Source organism: Arachis hypogaea, chromosome 7, assembly GCF_003086295.3.
Source record: "Arachis hypogaea cultivar Tifrunner chromosome 7, arahy.Tifrunner.gnm2.J5K5, whole genome shotgun sequence".
Classification (NCBI taxonomy): domain Eukaryota; kingdom Viridiplantae; phylum Streptophyta; class Magnoliopsida; order Fabales; family Fabaceae; genus Arachis; species Arachis hypogaea.
In genome coordinates this window covers 58,321,507-58,337,036 of record NC_092042.1, presented here as the reverse complement: position 1 = coordinate 58,337,036, position 15,530 = coordinate 58,321,507, and the positions used below count along the sequence as shown (strand labels likewise).

Below are 15,530 nucleotides of genomic sequence, written 5' to 3'. Positions count from 1 at the left end.
GAAGGAGGCTCTATGACTTGAGTTTCTCATGGGGGTTCCGCATCTCCTAAGTCTTCAACCACTTCCTCTTCTTCGATAATTTCGGCTTTCTCCACTTGCTCTAGTACAAAATCAAACTCCTCCTTAATGTCTTCCACCTCTTGACAATTTTCTTCAATTCCCACTTTCTTGTTAACTTATTCCAACTCTTCTTCATTGATCAAGTCATATGTTGGATGGTGTGCACATTCCTCCTTAACATTGGTTTCATATTCGATGGAACAAGTTTCAACAAGATCTTTAATGTCGTTGTCTTCGATGATGGAACGTCCCTCTTGTTCAACCTCCTTAAAGTCTTTAACTATTCCTTCATCTTCCCGGGTCTCTACTTCCTCCACCTTTTGGGTCTCCTCTTGCTTTTCTTGAAGTATGGATGCGTAGATCTGATCCATTAAGTCCCTAAGACGATCTCTTCTCTCTTATTCTATGTCAATAGCATAGTTGGGATCATGTTGCTCTTGAATTGATGGATATGGGTGTTCTTCCATAGAGGGTGGTGGTGGGATGGAGAGATCATTATGTGGATCCACACGGGATATAAGAGCTTGGAGAGTAGAGGTGAGACTAGTGAGAGTAGAGGTAAGTGTGGTTTGAAGCTCTCTTTGCCCTTGGTGAATAACACTAAAGATATCATCTATGGGAGCTTGGAGTGGATAGGAGGGTTCATTTGTTGGGAGAAAGGGCTCATAATGGGAAGGTGGTTCGTCTTGAAAAGGATATGGAGATGGTGTATATTGAGGTAGTAGTTCTTGGGGGTAATTGTGTTGGGATTGGGGTGGTTCTATGTATGGTTCATATAGCTCATAAGGTGGTTGATATGGTGGATATGGGTTAGGGTCATATGGAAGTGTTTGGTGGTAGGCGACTTGTGACTATGGTGGTTGAGGGCTATATTGAGGATGGGATTCAGGCATATGGTGGTAGTTGTTGATAATCAAAAGGATGCTCACCATAGCCATTGGGTTGGCATGCATCTTGGAATGGTTCTTGGTCATAGTATGTTGGTGGAGGTTGTTGCCATGAAAGTTGTCCATAAGCTTGAGGCTCCTCCTACCTTTGATTGTCCCATCCTTGATGCATGTTCTCATTGTAGCTTCCATTCCCTACAATATAATTTGAACCAAACTCATAGCCAAAGGGGTGAGATTTCATAGTAATAAGAGAAAATAAAAACAAAAGCTAACAAAAACTAATGAAAATAAACTCCTAAAACTAGCAAAAGCTAACAAAGAAACAAAAGGCAAACATATTCACAATATTCACAATAACCAATAATAAGGCACACATTTGCAATTTTCCGGCAACGGCGCCAAAAATTTGACGGAGAAAAAATGTTTGTAAAGATTTTCACAAAAATTATCGCGTTGCAAGTATAGTTTAAACCGACAATTAAACCTCAATCAATATTTAAATTATTTGTCACTAATACAAACCCAATAAAATTAATCGAAATATTTAAACCTCGGGTCGTCTTTCAAGTATATTTTAGGGTTTTGTGATAGGAGACAAATAATGTAAATAACAAGGAAATAAAATAACGACTAAGAAAAGTCCTAGCAAGGATTGAGAATTGGAATTCCTATCCTCATTATCATCATCAATTGTGATGGTAATTGCAAATTACTCTTAGTTAACCTCTAACAATTGAAGGAAAGTCAAGTGAGGAAATCAACTTGATCGAGTTCACAAGTCCTAATCAAAGACTAGAGTTAGTGAAACTCAAGCCAACTAGCAACTTTCAATCACCAATCAACAAAAGACTTTTGATAACTCAAGAGTCTCCAATTAATCAATTCAAGCTAAGAATATAGAAATCTAACTCAAAATCCAACCAAGCATTTTATCAAACACTTGGAAGGCACAAAAAAAAGTATAATAAAATTAACAAGGAATATTAAATCTAAACAACCAATTGCAAGCATCAATAACTAACAATAAAAGAGAGTAACAATAAACATGGAAAACATAAATTGCATTAACAGAAACAAATGTAACAAGAGTTTATAAACATAAAAATGGCGGAAAAAAGAAATCAACAAGAGAAGATAACTAAGGTACTAAAACAAATAAAAGTAGAAGAAAACTAAATTAAAGCAAAGTAGAAGTCTAAAATTGAGAAGAGCTAAACCTAAAAATCCTAAAACCTAGAGAGAGGAGAGAGCCTCTCTCTCTTTCTAGAAAATTACATCTAAAACATAATAATTGTGAATGAATGTTGAATGAATAATTCCCCCTTCTAGCTCCACTCTATAGCCTCTAATCTTCATTTTCGGGCTTGAAACTGGGCCAAAAACAGCCTAGAAATTGCCCCCAGCAAACTCTGATATCTGCAACACATGACGCTCTGTCACGCATACACGTCAGTCACGCGTACGCGTCGCTGAACAATTCCTGGTCACGCATACCTGTCATCTACGCGTATGCGTCGCTTGCCTCTTGCACTGGTCACGCTGATTCTGCGACGCGCACGCATGGGTGATGCGTACGCTTCACCTAACTGCAAAGCAACTATGGCAAATTGCATATCATTTTGAAGCTCTAGATGTTATCTTTCCAACACAACTAGAACCGCCTCATTTGGACCTCTAAAGCTCAAGTTATGATCGATTTAGTACGAAGAGATCAGGATTGACAGCTTTGCAATTCCTTCAATTGCTTGTGTTCCTTCCACTTTTGCACGCTTCCTTTCCCTCCTCTAAGCCATTCCTACCCTGTAAACACTGAAAACACTTAACAAAAATATCACTGCATTGAACGGTAATAAAAGAGGATTAAAATTAGCAAATTTAAGGCCAAAGAAGCATGTTTTCACTCATAGCACAAAATTATAAAGGAAAATGTAAAGCATGCGAATTATATGCATAAGTGTGAGAATATTTGATAAAAATCCGCTCAATTCAATACAAAATAAACCGTAAAATAGTTGCTTATTAAGGATCCCCTTCCTTATTTCTCCTGGTATTGTAAAATCGCCCCAACGAGATGGTGGGAGGTTAGGATCCCCTCCTTTGTTCCTCCTGGGCATATGAGAACGTACCTCCTGGGTAGATGCAAGGGTTGTGGTTTCTCCCCACTTGCTCTAGGATGGTTAGTATAGAGACTCTCCGTGTTAACGCAAGGGTTGTGGTTTCGCCCCACTTGCTCCGGGTAATGATGAGTTATGTGTAAAAGTGCAATTATATGATGTACAAGTGATGATATGGCCATAATGAATGATTATGAAATGTTAATGAATACATGTGAAATGATTATCTGAGATACGAATTTTTCTGGGTGAAGTACCGTGGTTTGCCACCACGTTCTCTAAGTTGAGACTTGATACTCTCGTAAGGGTGACCAAGCACTTATAAATTCCCGGTATATATATATATATATATATATATATATATATATATATATATATATATATATATATATATATATTATGTATAGACTCATAGGGATGTGCGACGGGGGATAGTCCAAGGTTTAGCAGCCGAACTTGTCGGATTGGCTTAATAATTGACAGATGAGACTCATCGGCCATAGGACAGGCATGCATCATATGCATATTGTTTGAATTGCTTGCTTGTGCATTAATTTGGATTGTCTAAGTGATTATAACATGCTATTTGTTATATTTGCTATCTGTATTACTTGTATTCTATCTGTGTTTGCCATCGTCTGCTTGTTTGTCTCTGTAATTTCACAGCAGATGAAGGAACGGAGGAAAGGCAGAGAGAATTAGGGTTCTAGTTAAGTTTTAGTTAGATTTAAGGAATGGGTTAAGTTTACAAAACCTTAGAGAACTACCCTAATGTATGGTTTCTGTTTTAGTCGCTTAAGTTTTATAATCTGAGTGTCAGCGTTCTAGGATTGCCTCTGGCGTTTCCAGGACCTTATATCTTATGTACGTGGCACCTTTACTATGCTGAGAACCACCGGTTCTCATTCCATACGGATATTTGTGGTTTTCAGATGCAGGTCAGGCGGCACCCCGCTGAGGCATGCTAGAAGCTTCTGATAGCGGATATCCTTGTCTTTGGCGCTTTATCTTATATATATGTATATATGTAGATACTTTTATCTCTAGTGCTTATGTATTTGATGTATTAACTTCCTCTTAGAGGCTATGTTGGATAAATAGGTTCTGTAACTCTGTATTTTGGGATTATTTTGGGTTCTCTCATATATATGTATGTATACTTATGTGCTTAGGCCAGTTTATCTTCGCGAGCCGAGTCTTGAGCTTTGATATTTGTACCTTGGAACTCTCTTTGGTTATATCTATGCTAGCTTTTCTTTTCTTTTCCATTTATCATTTACGTGTCGTGAGTGTTGTGCTTTTCGTTTTACCGTTTTTGATTTTAAGCTTTTTTTCGAAGGCTCCTAGAATAAATCTTCTTGAACTATATTATATTATATATATAAGTTTTTTTTATTTTAGATGTCGTAGCGCCTCGCCACCTCTATTTTACATCCTAGGTGTAAAGCTCTGTATGGTAGGGTGTTACAAATACAATCATAAAATCATCTAGTAGATACATTTAGCAAATTTAAAAAACAAAAATAAAAACTATAGTCATCAACTAAATTTTAATTATGCAAAAATTAGCTAGAATGAAAAAAAAAAGAGAAAGAGGTATAAAATTATATGAAAGGAGATAAAAAAAAATGTGTAAAATAAATATTGTTTTATGTAGTAAATATAAGAAGTGATGAATATTAAAAGAGAGAAAAAATTAGATTTTAATTAACATTAACATTAAAAATAATAATGTAATCTATATAAAAATAAAAAGTAAGAGAATATAAAAAATTAAAGTTAAATACTAATTTTATAATGAAAAATAATAAAAAAAATAAAAAGTAATAGACTTGATATGAAAGAATGAAACAAAATTTATAAATCGATTATAGCTATTAGAGAAAAAATAAAACTAAAAAAAAATTCTATAATATTTTATAAAGATAAATTATTATGAGAAGGTGAAAATATAATAAGAATTTTATTGTATATTACAAAGAGAAAAGATTGTCACTCAAAAAAAATTTAATAGCAATATAGAATGAAATCAAATGTCTAATGATGACTACGAAACTACTTTAGATTATAAATGGATAAATGGTAGCAACTTCCTGGATGTTTCTTCCTTGGTTCCTCTTCATTTCAATTAATCCATTATTCTTCATTGCTCTCAACTCGTTGTATTATATATGTAGCTTTAACGAAGGAATTTACCTTTTGATTTTATAAAAAAATAAATAAATAAATAAAAAACCCAACAACAACATACGCTGTTGCGCTGTTTGGCAATTACCAATTGGTAGATACTATTATAAAAATTTTATAATTATTTTCATATAAAAATGTGTCTTTTTTATTATTAGATAATAAATTATAACGTTTAATTTAATATGCTATAAAAATATTATCTTTTTTAAAAATATAGTCAAACAAACAAAACACATTTTTAACATAAGATTCTTTATAAGATGTTTTTAACATCTTTATTTAAATAGATGCCTTACCAATTTACTTTTTTCTTTTCTCTACCGTTAGTTTTCCTGTCCAATTGGAGTTTATTGTGCATTTTAGGTCTGTTATCTTATATTATGTGTTTGTAGTTTTATTTAATTTTTAAACATTTTTATAATTTAAAACAAATTATTTGAGTTTATAGTCTTCTATACAAATTTATAAGTCAATCTTCAAAGAGTTTACCAGCTATTTCAAAAATAGTCAAAATAATCAAAATACTAATTAAACATATATATGCTGTGATATTATCTTATAAGAGATAGACTTGTGTGAATTTTAAATAAAACTAACAAAAAAGAGCTATTTCCCTCCGTCTCAAATTAACTAAATCTTTTTAGTTGTGCATATTTATTAAAATGATGAGTTAATTTTATTAAAAATTTAAACAACCAAAATTAACTAAATCTTTTTACGCTACATGCATGTCTCTGTATATCCGTGCGTTACAATTTCTGCGTTCTTTCTATGTATGGAATATAGTCTTTCCTGTTCAAAAGTTTTACGTTAACATAACGCGTGCACTTAGCATAGCTGCTTCTTTCATTTCTCAAACAGAAAACAATAAATATTTTTTAAGTTTAATTACTTTCTTAGTCTCTGTAACTTTACTAAATTTATAATTAGATTCCTACATTTTTTTTATTTGAATCTCAAAATTGCTTTTAATTTTGTAATTAGATTATTGTGATGTTAAAAATATTAAAATTAATGAAATATTTCTCTAAAAAAAACATGTAGTCAAAAATTTAATGAGATTCTTAATTATAGATATCTTTAATTTATAAATAAATATTCAATTAACTTTAATATTTTTTACACTTAAAGAAATTTACAAAATTAAAAGCACCGTATGAACTCAGTTAAGAGAAACAAAAAATATAAAAACCTAATTATAAATTTGGTATAACTATAACAACTAGCAGAATAATAAACCTATTTTTTATTACTCGTGTTAACCAATATCCATTTACTTTTGATGTCTAGAAGTTCCCTTCATTTTATCTAAAATAATTGTTTAGAATCAATCTCAAAGATAACCTAAAATGGATAGTATATAAGTATGTTAGAACCAATGGTCAGACTTTCAGTTCCAGAAGGCACTCGTTTAGCAGCATTGGTAATATTAGACTAATGCATGTTGTTACTTGGTCTCCAATTTTTCATGCTAGTATCTTAAAACAAGCTGGCCTACTACAATTCAATAAACTCCAACCAGGCTTTTCTTTCAGTAAGGAGGCTTTTACTTCAATAAAGAGGAAAGGGGAACATATGCCTTAGAAAGCAACCAAAATGCATGACATGTATGTTAGTTATATTGATTGCAAAGCCAGCAAATGAAACAAGCAATAGAATCTCAACCCAACGAGTAGAAATCACAAATCAAACAGAAAATACCAACATCTAGATTTTCTTTTAAATTGTTCATAGATAACTCAACCCAAATTTGAGGAGTAAGACACTACATCATTCAACTCCAGGGACATATAAGTATACTAACAACCCAAAATTTAATTGTTCAATTTTCGCATTAATAGGAATTAAAATAGCGTGGACAAACTTTTACTTTAGAGGAGCAAAATCCTAGACTATACATTAGTTTGACCCTAATAGTTAACTGAGATCTCTTGCAACCAAGCCCAAATCCTCTTCGAGTTCTCCTTCTCCTAAGCTATTCAAGCTAGCTATCTATTTAACACAGTAAGCTTGTGCAATGCAATATAGTGATATACAACATCTGTCATTGCGGCACAGATATGAATTTCAATTTCCACAGATAGAAATAGAACAGATGTTGAGGCCTATAATTACTGTGTTCACAAATTTAATATTTGAGAAAGGAATGGGAAAGTATTCCAAATTTACCTACAAACAGTAACAGATAACAGGATGCAAGAATATGGGGCCTCGAAGGTAGTAAGTAGTGAGTACCAAATCTTCCTACAAGACACTGCTGCAAACCAGTGACATCATCCACTACATTCACAATTCATACATTTACCGGAAGAGCCTCGACATTGGTCTTTTAAATACTTTTCCTTCAAGCTTTAATCGTCTATATGCTTCTCTCAAGTGACATGGACGAATTGGTCCAGATTCCTTCCTCTCTTGCATGACTATTCTAGCTGCCATAAAGTAGTAGTTTTTTATCAATGGGAACTTTTGGAATCAGAATATTGGCCTTCTTAGGACCAAGAACTGCGAGATTTTGACCTTAAAAACATTGTGTCTAGTTTAGAATTAACCATCTCATGCTTGTAAGCTATTAACGGAAACTTCCCATACCTGTTTCAACAACTTCACCAACAAACATTTTTGCAATCCCGGATACTACAATCGTCATCGGCACGGAAATTTTCTGTGTCCCAGTGATGCTTGCTAATAACTGTTTGAATATCATCAAGAGAAGAAAGAAGAGGCAACTTGTAAAAAATCTCATCTTACTATAATATAAACTACAGTGCATATTACAATGCAAAAATAGCAATTTGTAAACTACTACACAAATGCATAAGCCCATAAGTATCATATTGCAGAACCAAGGTGATATGTAACAAAAACCAATCTTGAAGATTAACCAAGGAGAAAATGCAAATAAGGTTTCAAGTGTATAAGTATTGGAAAAAAACTAATACAACCAATTAGAACAATTTAAATTATTGGATAGCACAATAGTTTAAGCATTATATTTTTAGCAAATCAATTTGGGAGATGGCACATAGTAGTTGAGGAACCATACTCTTTTCATGTTAGATTTCTGAAATCCAGCCCTGCGGAATGACTCGTATCTGCTCATCTGTTCCTCAGTGAATTGTGACAATATAGCCCTAAAAGCAAAAAATAATTAACCCCAAAACAAATGGATGCAATTAAAATGGTAAAGAAAAGCAAGATCAACAAAAATAACCAATAACATACTGCATCTTGGCCATCTTATCAGGATCGCCACTCGAAGGGAACTTTCCGAGCTCAACATCCATGTTCTCCTCCTCCTCTTCCTCCTCCTCTTCTTTGCTCTTCATCCCAGTGCCAGAACCACCAGCTCCAGTGGTGGCAGTGAAAGGACCACTGGAACTAGCATTAGTACGGCCACTGCCACTGAGAGGGGTGAATTGGGAAGCACCCTTTTTAGCATTGTCGTCATGAGGGAGCTGGAGCTGGTCTTGAGGTTGGGATTGAGAATTATGAGCTATAATTGAAGAATTAGGGTTTTGCTGTGCGTCCACAGCGGTGTCAGCTGGGGATTCAGGCGGAGAATCCTCTTGCTCCTCAAACGCTGCTTCAAACGGATCCTTTGATTGCTTCATTCTTTCTATATATCAATCAACACATAAATTTCTTCATCAGCCAACAATATTCCCAAATTCCAAGTTCATACAAATAATTATAACTGGTCAAAGAATACTGATTTTCCCTTTCATTTTGCAAACTAACTAAATTAACTGGGAAAAAAACCTGTGTGCATAAGCATCACCTCAGCAAGGTTTGGAAACCGGACCAGTCATCAAACCACTCTAGCTATTGATTCACTGGTCCCACCGTTTCAACCGTAATTCAAATGGGAAAACCGTTTTATAATAAATAAATTATAAATAAACACCCTAAAACATAATTATAGTCTAATATGAACCTTAAAAGGTCATCTATATTAAAGATACTACATCAACAATAGTGTTATAATCTCATCCAATTAGAAATTCAAAAGTCAAATAACAAAAAATATCCAAGAGAAGATAATCATAGTAATAGTAAACATATTTATTGGATATGAATCAAGAATTCATTCCTGGAAATTAATGAAGTGCGTACCAGCAATCAAAATCGAAAATATGAAGCCTAAATAACCGGAAGAGAGTTTTGTTAAATTCTGAAACCACAAAGCACCACCTTGCACAATACATGACAAGCTTATTATCATTTAGTAATAGAGTAACAGTGTCTATGGTGCATGTATCCTCCAAACCCAAATATAAGATACATTTATCATCGGTATAAATTTTTCAACTATAAACCCATAACTCAGATTATATTTTGCTGTTATCATTTAAATCTCTCTCATCATGTTTGATATATTTCATGATATTATTCAGTCATTCATGGGGCTAGAATCATTCGAAGATTAATGTTGCAAGATATGAAGTTACATAAAGCAGAAGTAAATAGCAAACACAACAAAATTAACAAATTTTCCATTCAAGAAATTCAAAATTAGCAAACACACAAAATCAGCAGTGAGCAGCATAACTAAATCAATAATTAGTTTCCCATTCAACAAATTGACAAATTATCAAGCCGAATAATCTCCAGAACAAGTTCAAGAACAGAAAATCACTGTAAAAAAATTAAAGACAACCGACCAACAACAGCATAACAGAATCAAGAATATCACCAACAATCCTAAACCACGGTGATAACAACAATAATTGAAGAAGAAAAATTAAAACAACAATTACAGTAAAAGAAATACCTTCTCTTCTAGGGCACAGAGGTGAGGGAGCACGACGGAAGGCTGGACGCGGCAGAACGAGAGAAGAGGTGGCCTGGACCACCGCGGAACTGGAGCCCAGGAGAGTGGTGCGCGGCGGAACTGGAGCAGAGGAGCAGAGCCGGCGCAGCGGAACAGCGGCTGCGCGACGGAGGAACCAGGCGAGACGAGATGCAGTAGGGACGGCAGCTTCGAGTAGTTGAGACGGCGGAGGTGATATGGCAGTGAGGCTAGGGCTGGGAGAACTGGTGAAGGGGATCTAGGGTTGGGAGGAGAGGCTTCTGTGCTTCCCCTGACTGCGACGGACGGCGGCGGTGACTCACTCCTTGCGGCTTGCGGCGGTCGGCGGTGAGGCTAGGGTTTCCGTTTTGGTTTGGGGAGAAAGACGGAGATGGGAGAAGAACTGGAGAGTGGATCAGCGGAGAAAAGGGTTCCAGAACCCCGTTTGACCTTTTTTTTGGGGAAAATTATTACAAAGCACCGGTTTAATTATTAAAAAAGACTTTTAATATTAAAATTGTTTAAAAGGATTAATTTTATAATATTTAAAAAAAATAAATTTTTTTTGTAAAAAAAATATATTTTTAGATTATTTTTTATTTTTATAAATATATTTTTTTAATTATTTATTATACTCAAATTCTTATTCTTTGTCTATAATTCATAAATATATTTATTATTGTCAATTACATAATGTAAGACTTGAAAATACTAAAAGTATATTTTAATGTCTTACTATTATCATATATATAATAGTTAACAATAAGCATCAAATAAATCATTTAAAATTGTGAAATTTGTCTCGAGAGATCTCTTTCTTCAATTATTTAAGGCTTAATGTTTGAATCAAATGCAATAAGCAATGTTTTTGCAAAAGTATACTAGATGGAGCATTGAAAAATTAACTTACCTGCTAGGAGTCGGGTGTCTATCACAAAAGTATACAAATATTTCACGCTAGACACTAATTAGATCATCTCTGATTATTGGATTTGATTCAAGGGCTAAGCCTTGAATAATCGAAGAAAGAGATCTCTCGAGACAAATTCCACAGGTTTTGAATGATTTATTTAATGTTCATTGTTAACTACTCTATATATGATAATAGTAACACATTTAGTATACTTCCAGGTACTCCCAGGTCTTATGTAGATTGGCAATAACAAATGTCTCTATGATTTATAGATGAAGAATAAGGATTTGAGTATAATAGATAATTAGAAAAAAAATATGTTTACAAAATAAATAAATAAATAAATAATCTAAGGATATATTTGTCTCTTGACAAAATAGATTTGGTCTTTTTTTTAAAATATTATAAAATTAGTCCTTCTAAATAATTTTAATATTAAAGGTCCTTTTTAATAATTAAATCTTCCTAACAGTACTTTATAATAATATCAGGATCGTGTGTGGATTGTGCCATCGCATGGTCTAGACAGTGAGTTGTGCACGTAGCATGCGAAAACTGTGCGTCTAGCACAATGTCTTCCCACATGTATGCGTGACCCATGCGTACGCGTCAATCTCTATCTTCCCTTTCCCCGCGTACGTCTGTCGCGTACACATCGCATCCCATTCTCCCAACCCACACTCACATGTGACCTATGCTTATGCGTGGGCACCCCCTATCTCACAAACTCTTCTGTTTTTCTCATTTCTTTTCTTCTTTTCTCTTTTCTTCTTTTCTTTCCATCACTCAACCATCATCCACCACCACCATTCATCATCTACCACCATCTCCTTTAGTTAGTTAGTTAGTTTAATTTTCTGTTTTAGTGGATAAGTGTTGGATTATTGATTTGATTTGCTGCTTCTTGATGCTGAAATTATTTACTGTTGGATTTTTTTGTTGAGATTATAAATTGTTGCTTGGTATTGAGTTCTTCATGTTTAATTTTGTGCATACTAAGTACTCATAACATTGCCTTTGAGAATATTTTTGGATTTCTATATTGCATGTTGTAGCTAGCCACTATATAATTAGAATTCACTATCTATTGTTAAGCAATTGTGTATTATCAATGCATTTTTTGTTAGGTGATACTTGTTTGTGATTGATCTTTATTTACGTCACCTAATTCATGTATTGAGATTTTAGAATTGTGAAATTGGATCATAAGCTTACCTAGTGACATATTTTTGAATTTTTCAAGCTTTGTGGACAATGCTTGCTATGTGATTGATTTTCACCTCTATTTCTCTATTTTTCCTAACTTGTATAGCACCCATGTTCCACCTTCTATGTCAATTAAGTATTGCAAACAAACTTCAAAGTGTGTCATTGATTGATGTGTAAGTTTCATATATCATTTGGTCCATTAAGTTCTCTTGCACATCAACCAATATCCATGCATTATCCAATTCACAATTGCTTGATTCTATTGAGTGCTTTCTTGTTTCTTTATTGGTTGTTTGTTTGTCTTAACAAACAAGTTTTCTTTAAAGCATCTCAAGCACACTAGAATGAGTGAAGTGCATACTTCTTTTGTGTAATTATCACATAGCTTTTAGTGTGTGCGTTCTAAACCGCATGCAACTTAGAATTCACACGCTTGTTTCTCTTGTAGCACCCTTACTATCAGAATGTCTCACTTCCGGCTATGCTACTCTGATAGTTTGGATATTACGACAACTCTAATAATAATTAATACTAGAATAGGAGGTTGTTTAAAACTTAAAAACCGCATAACCTTTCGAAATACCTTTTCAAAAGAAAAGCATATATCTATATATACATACTTACAAGGATTACATATATAACTCATACCAATATACAACTTCACATATCAAGACTCCTATCCTTCTTACAAAATTGATAAAGATAAAGGCGAGAGAAAATAATAACTAAGATAATACAAAAATACCGAATAACAGAAAACTAATAAACTCCTCTGAAACTTCGTCGTCCATATCCTATAAAAAGGAAAAACCTGTAGGGGAGTGAGATCATCATCCTCGAAAGGGTTCTCACTATAGGGTTACAGAATTGCTATAATAAGATACGTAAAATAAAACCATTTTTAAAGTACAATGATCAATGCTCGTCTTACATGCCTTTTTGAAATCCAAAGAGTTAACATCCAAAAATCCATTTCAAAAGAGGAAATCCACTAATTATCCAAAGCTTGGAAAACTTTCTCCTTTGTTATAAAAATCTTAAAATCTTTTCTAGACAGTGTGAATGACCAACTTATCCCAAGCATAGGTTCATTAAATCTATGCTAAACCAGTTTGATTTTTCATAGTTTACTAAGACATAAACATGAAAGCAGTTACCTACGCGGTATAAATGATCATCCTGCTCCAAGCATAGGCCCATTAAGTCTATGCTGAACCAATAAGATACTTTATACAGAACTAGACCTCAAACATACCAACCATGGCCTCAGGCCCATCCAATGTCACTTAGATGCAAATAATGAATGTCTGTCCTACTGGTTGTGATATCACATTTTCGGTTCAATTGCCAACCCGACACATTCACATGGGAATGTTGCCTTTCAGTCACGAATAAATCGGAACCCCCTGGGATAATGTGCTCGGCACATGGTCCAACATGTCCGTGCCTGCACATTCCTGTGATCCAAAAAGATGTGAGCGGGATATGGTGCACGAAATTGCAATCACACTTTTGCAATCCCGCACAACTAACCAGCAAGTGCACTGGGTCGTCCAAGTAATACCTTGCGTGAGCAAGGGTCGATCCCACGGAGATTGTCGGCTTGAAGCAAGCTATGGTTATCTTGTAAATCTTAGTCAGGATATCAGAAATTATCAGGATTGATTGTGAAAAACAAAAGAACATGAAATAAGTACTTGTTTTGCAGTAATGGAGAATAGGTTGAGGTTTTGGAGATGCTCTGTCTTCTGAATCTCTGCTTTCCTACTGTCTTCTTCTTCAAGCACGCTAGGCTCCTTCCATGGCAAGCTGTATGTAGGGTTTCACCGTTGTCAATGGCTACCTCCCATCCTCTCAGTGGAAATGTTCAACGCACCCTGTCACGGCACGGCTATCCATCTGTCGGTTCTCAATCAGGCCGGAATAGAATCCAGTGATTCTTTTGCGTCTGTCACTAACGCCCCGCCTTCAGGAGTTTGAAGCTCGTCACAGTCATTCAATCATTGAATCCTACTCAGAATACCACAGACAAGGTTTAGACCTTCCGGATTCTCTTGAATGCCGCCATCAGTTCTAGCTTATACCACGAAGATTCCGGTTAAAGAATCCAAGAGATATCTACTTAATCTAAGATAGAACGGAGGTGGTTGTCAGGTACGCGTTCATAGTTAAGAATGATGATAATTGTCACGGATCATCACATTCATCCGAATTAAGAACAAGTGATATCTTAGAATGGAAGCAAGCATGATTGAATGAAAAATAGTAGTAATTGCATTAATCCATCAAGACACAGCAGAGCTCCTCACCCCCAACCATGGGGTTTAGAGACTCATGCTGTGGAAAGTACACAAAGAAACGTGTAAAGTGTCATGAGGTACAGATACAATGTCAAAAGATCCTATTAATAGTAAACTGGTAACCTAGGATATACAGAAATGAGTAAATGACGTAAAAATCCACTTCTGGGTCCACTTGGTGTGTGCTTGGGCTGAGCAGTGAAGCATTTTCGTGTAGAGACCTTTTCTGGAGTTAAACGCCAGCTTTTATGTCAGTTTGGGCGTTTAACTCCAAGTTTTATGCCAGTTCCAGCGTTAAACGCTGGAATTTCTGAGGCTGTTTTGCCACGCCGGTTTGGGCCATCAAATCTCGGACAAAGTATGGACTATCATATATTGCTGGAAAGCCCAGGATGTCTACTTTCCAACGCCGTTGAGAGCGCGCCAATTGGGCTTCTGTAGCTCCAGAAAATCCACTTCGAGTGCAGGGAGGTCAGAATCCAACAGCATCTGCAGTCCTTTTCAGTCTCTGAATCAGATTTTTGCTCAGGACCCTCAATTTCAGCCAGAAAATACTTGAAATCACAAAAAAACACACAAACTCATAGTAAAGTCCAGAAAAGTGAATTTTAGCTAAAAACTAATAAAAATATACTAAAAACTAACTAAATCATACTAAAAACATACTAAAAACAATGCCAAAAAGCGTATAAATTATCCGCTCATCACAACACCAAACTTAAATTGTTGCTTGTCCCCAAGCAACTGAAAATCAAAATAGGATAAAAAGAAGAGAATATACTATAGACTCCAAAATATCAAGGAAACATAGCTCCAATTAGATGAGCGGGACTAGTAGCTTTTTGCCTCCGAACAGTTTTGGCATCTCACTCTATCCCTTGAAGTTCAGAATGATTGGCATCTATAAGAACTCAGAACTTAGATAGTGTTATTGATTCTCCTAGTTAAGTATAATGATTCTTGAACATAGCCAGTGTATGAGTCTTGGCTGTGGCCCAAAGCACTCTGTCTTCCAGTATTACCACCGGATACATACATGCCACAGACACATAATTGGGTGAACCT

At 34.8% G+C, this 15,530-nt stretch overlaps 1 protein-coding gene across 1 annotated transcript; it reads right to left on the bottom strand.

Annotated features, from left to right (window-relative positions):
• Positions 1-6,966: 6,966 nt before the first annotated feature.
• On the bottom strand, positions 6,967-10,534 carry LOC112703173 (transcription initiation factor TFIID subunit 11). The gene is made up of 5 exons (XM_025754509.3): positions 10,026-10,534; positions 8,477-8,870; positions 8,298-8,385; positions 7,844-7,943; positions 6,967-7,683 (listed from the first exon to the last, which is right to left on the bottom strand). The coding sequence occupies exons 2-5, from the start codon at positions 8,863-8,865 to the stop codon at positions 7,556-7,558; spliced, it is 705 nt and encodes a 234-aa protein (XP_025610294.1). The 5' UTR covers positions 8,866-8,870; positions 10,026-10,534; the 3' UTR covers positions 6,967-7,555.
• Between the last annotated feature and the right edge of the window lie 4,996 nt (positions 10,535-15,530).

Coding starts and splice junctions, on each gene's coding strand:
- LOC112703173 (XM_025754509.3), bottom strand. CDS start 8,865: ATGAAGCAATCAAAGGATCCGTTTGAAGCAGCGTTTGAGGAGCAAGAG. Junction 7,944..8,297: donor AGAAATCTAACATGAAAAGA/GTATGGTTCCTC, acceptor ATATTCAAACAG/TTATTAGCAAGCATCACTGG. Junction 7,684..7,843: donor TGGTGAAGTTGTTGAAACAG/GTATGGGAAGTT, acceptor ACTTTATGGCAG/CTAGAATAGTCATGCAAGAG.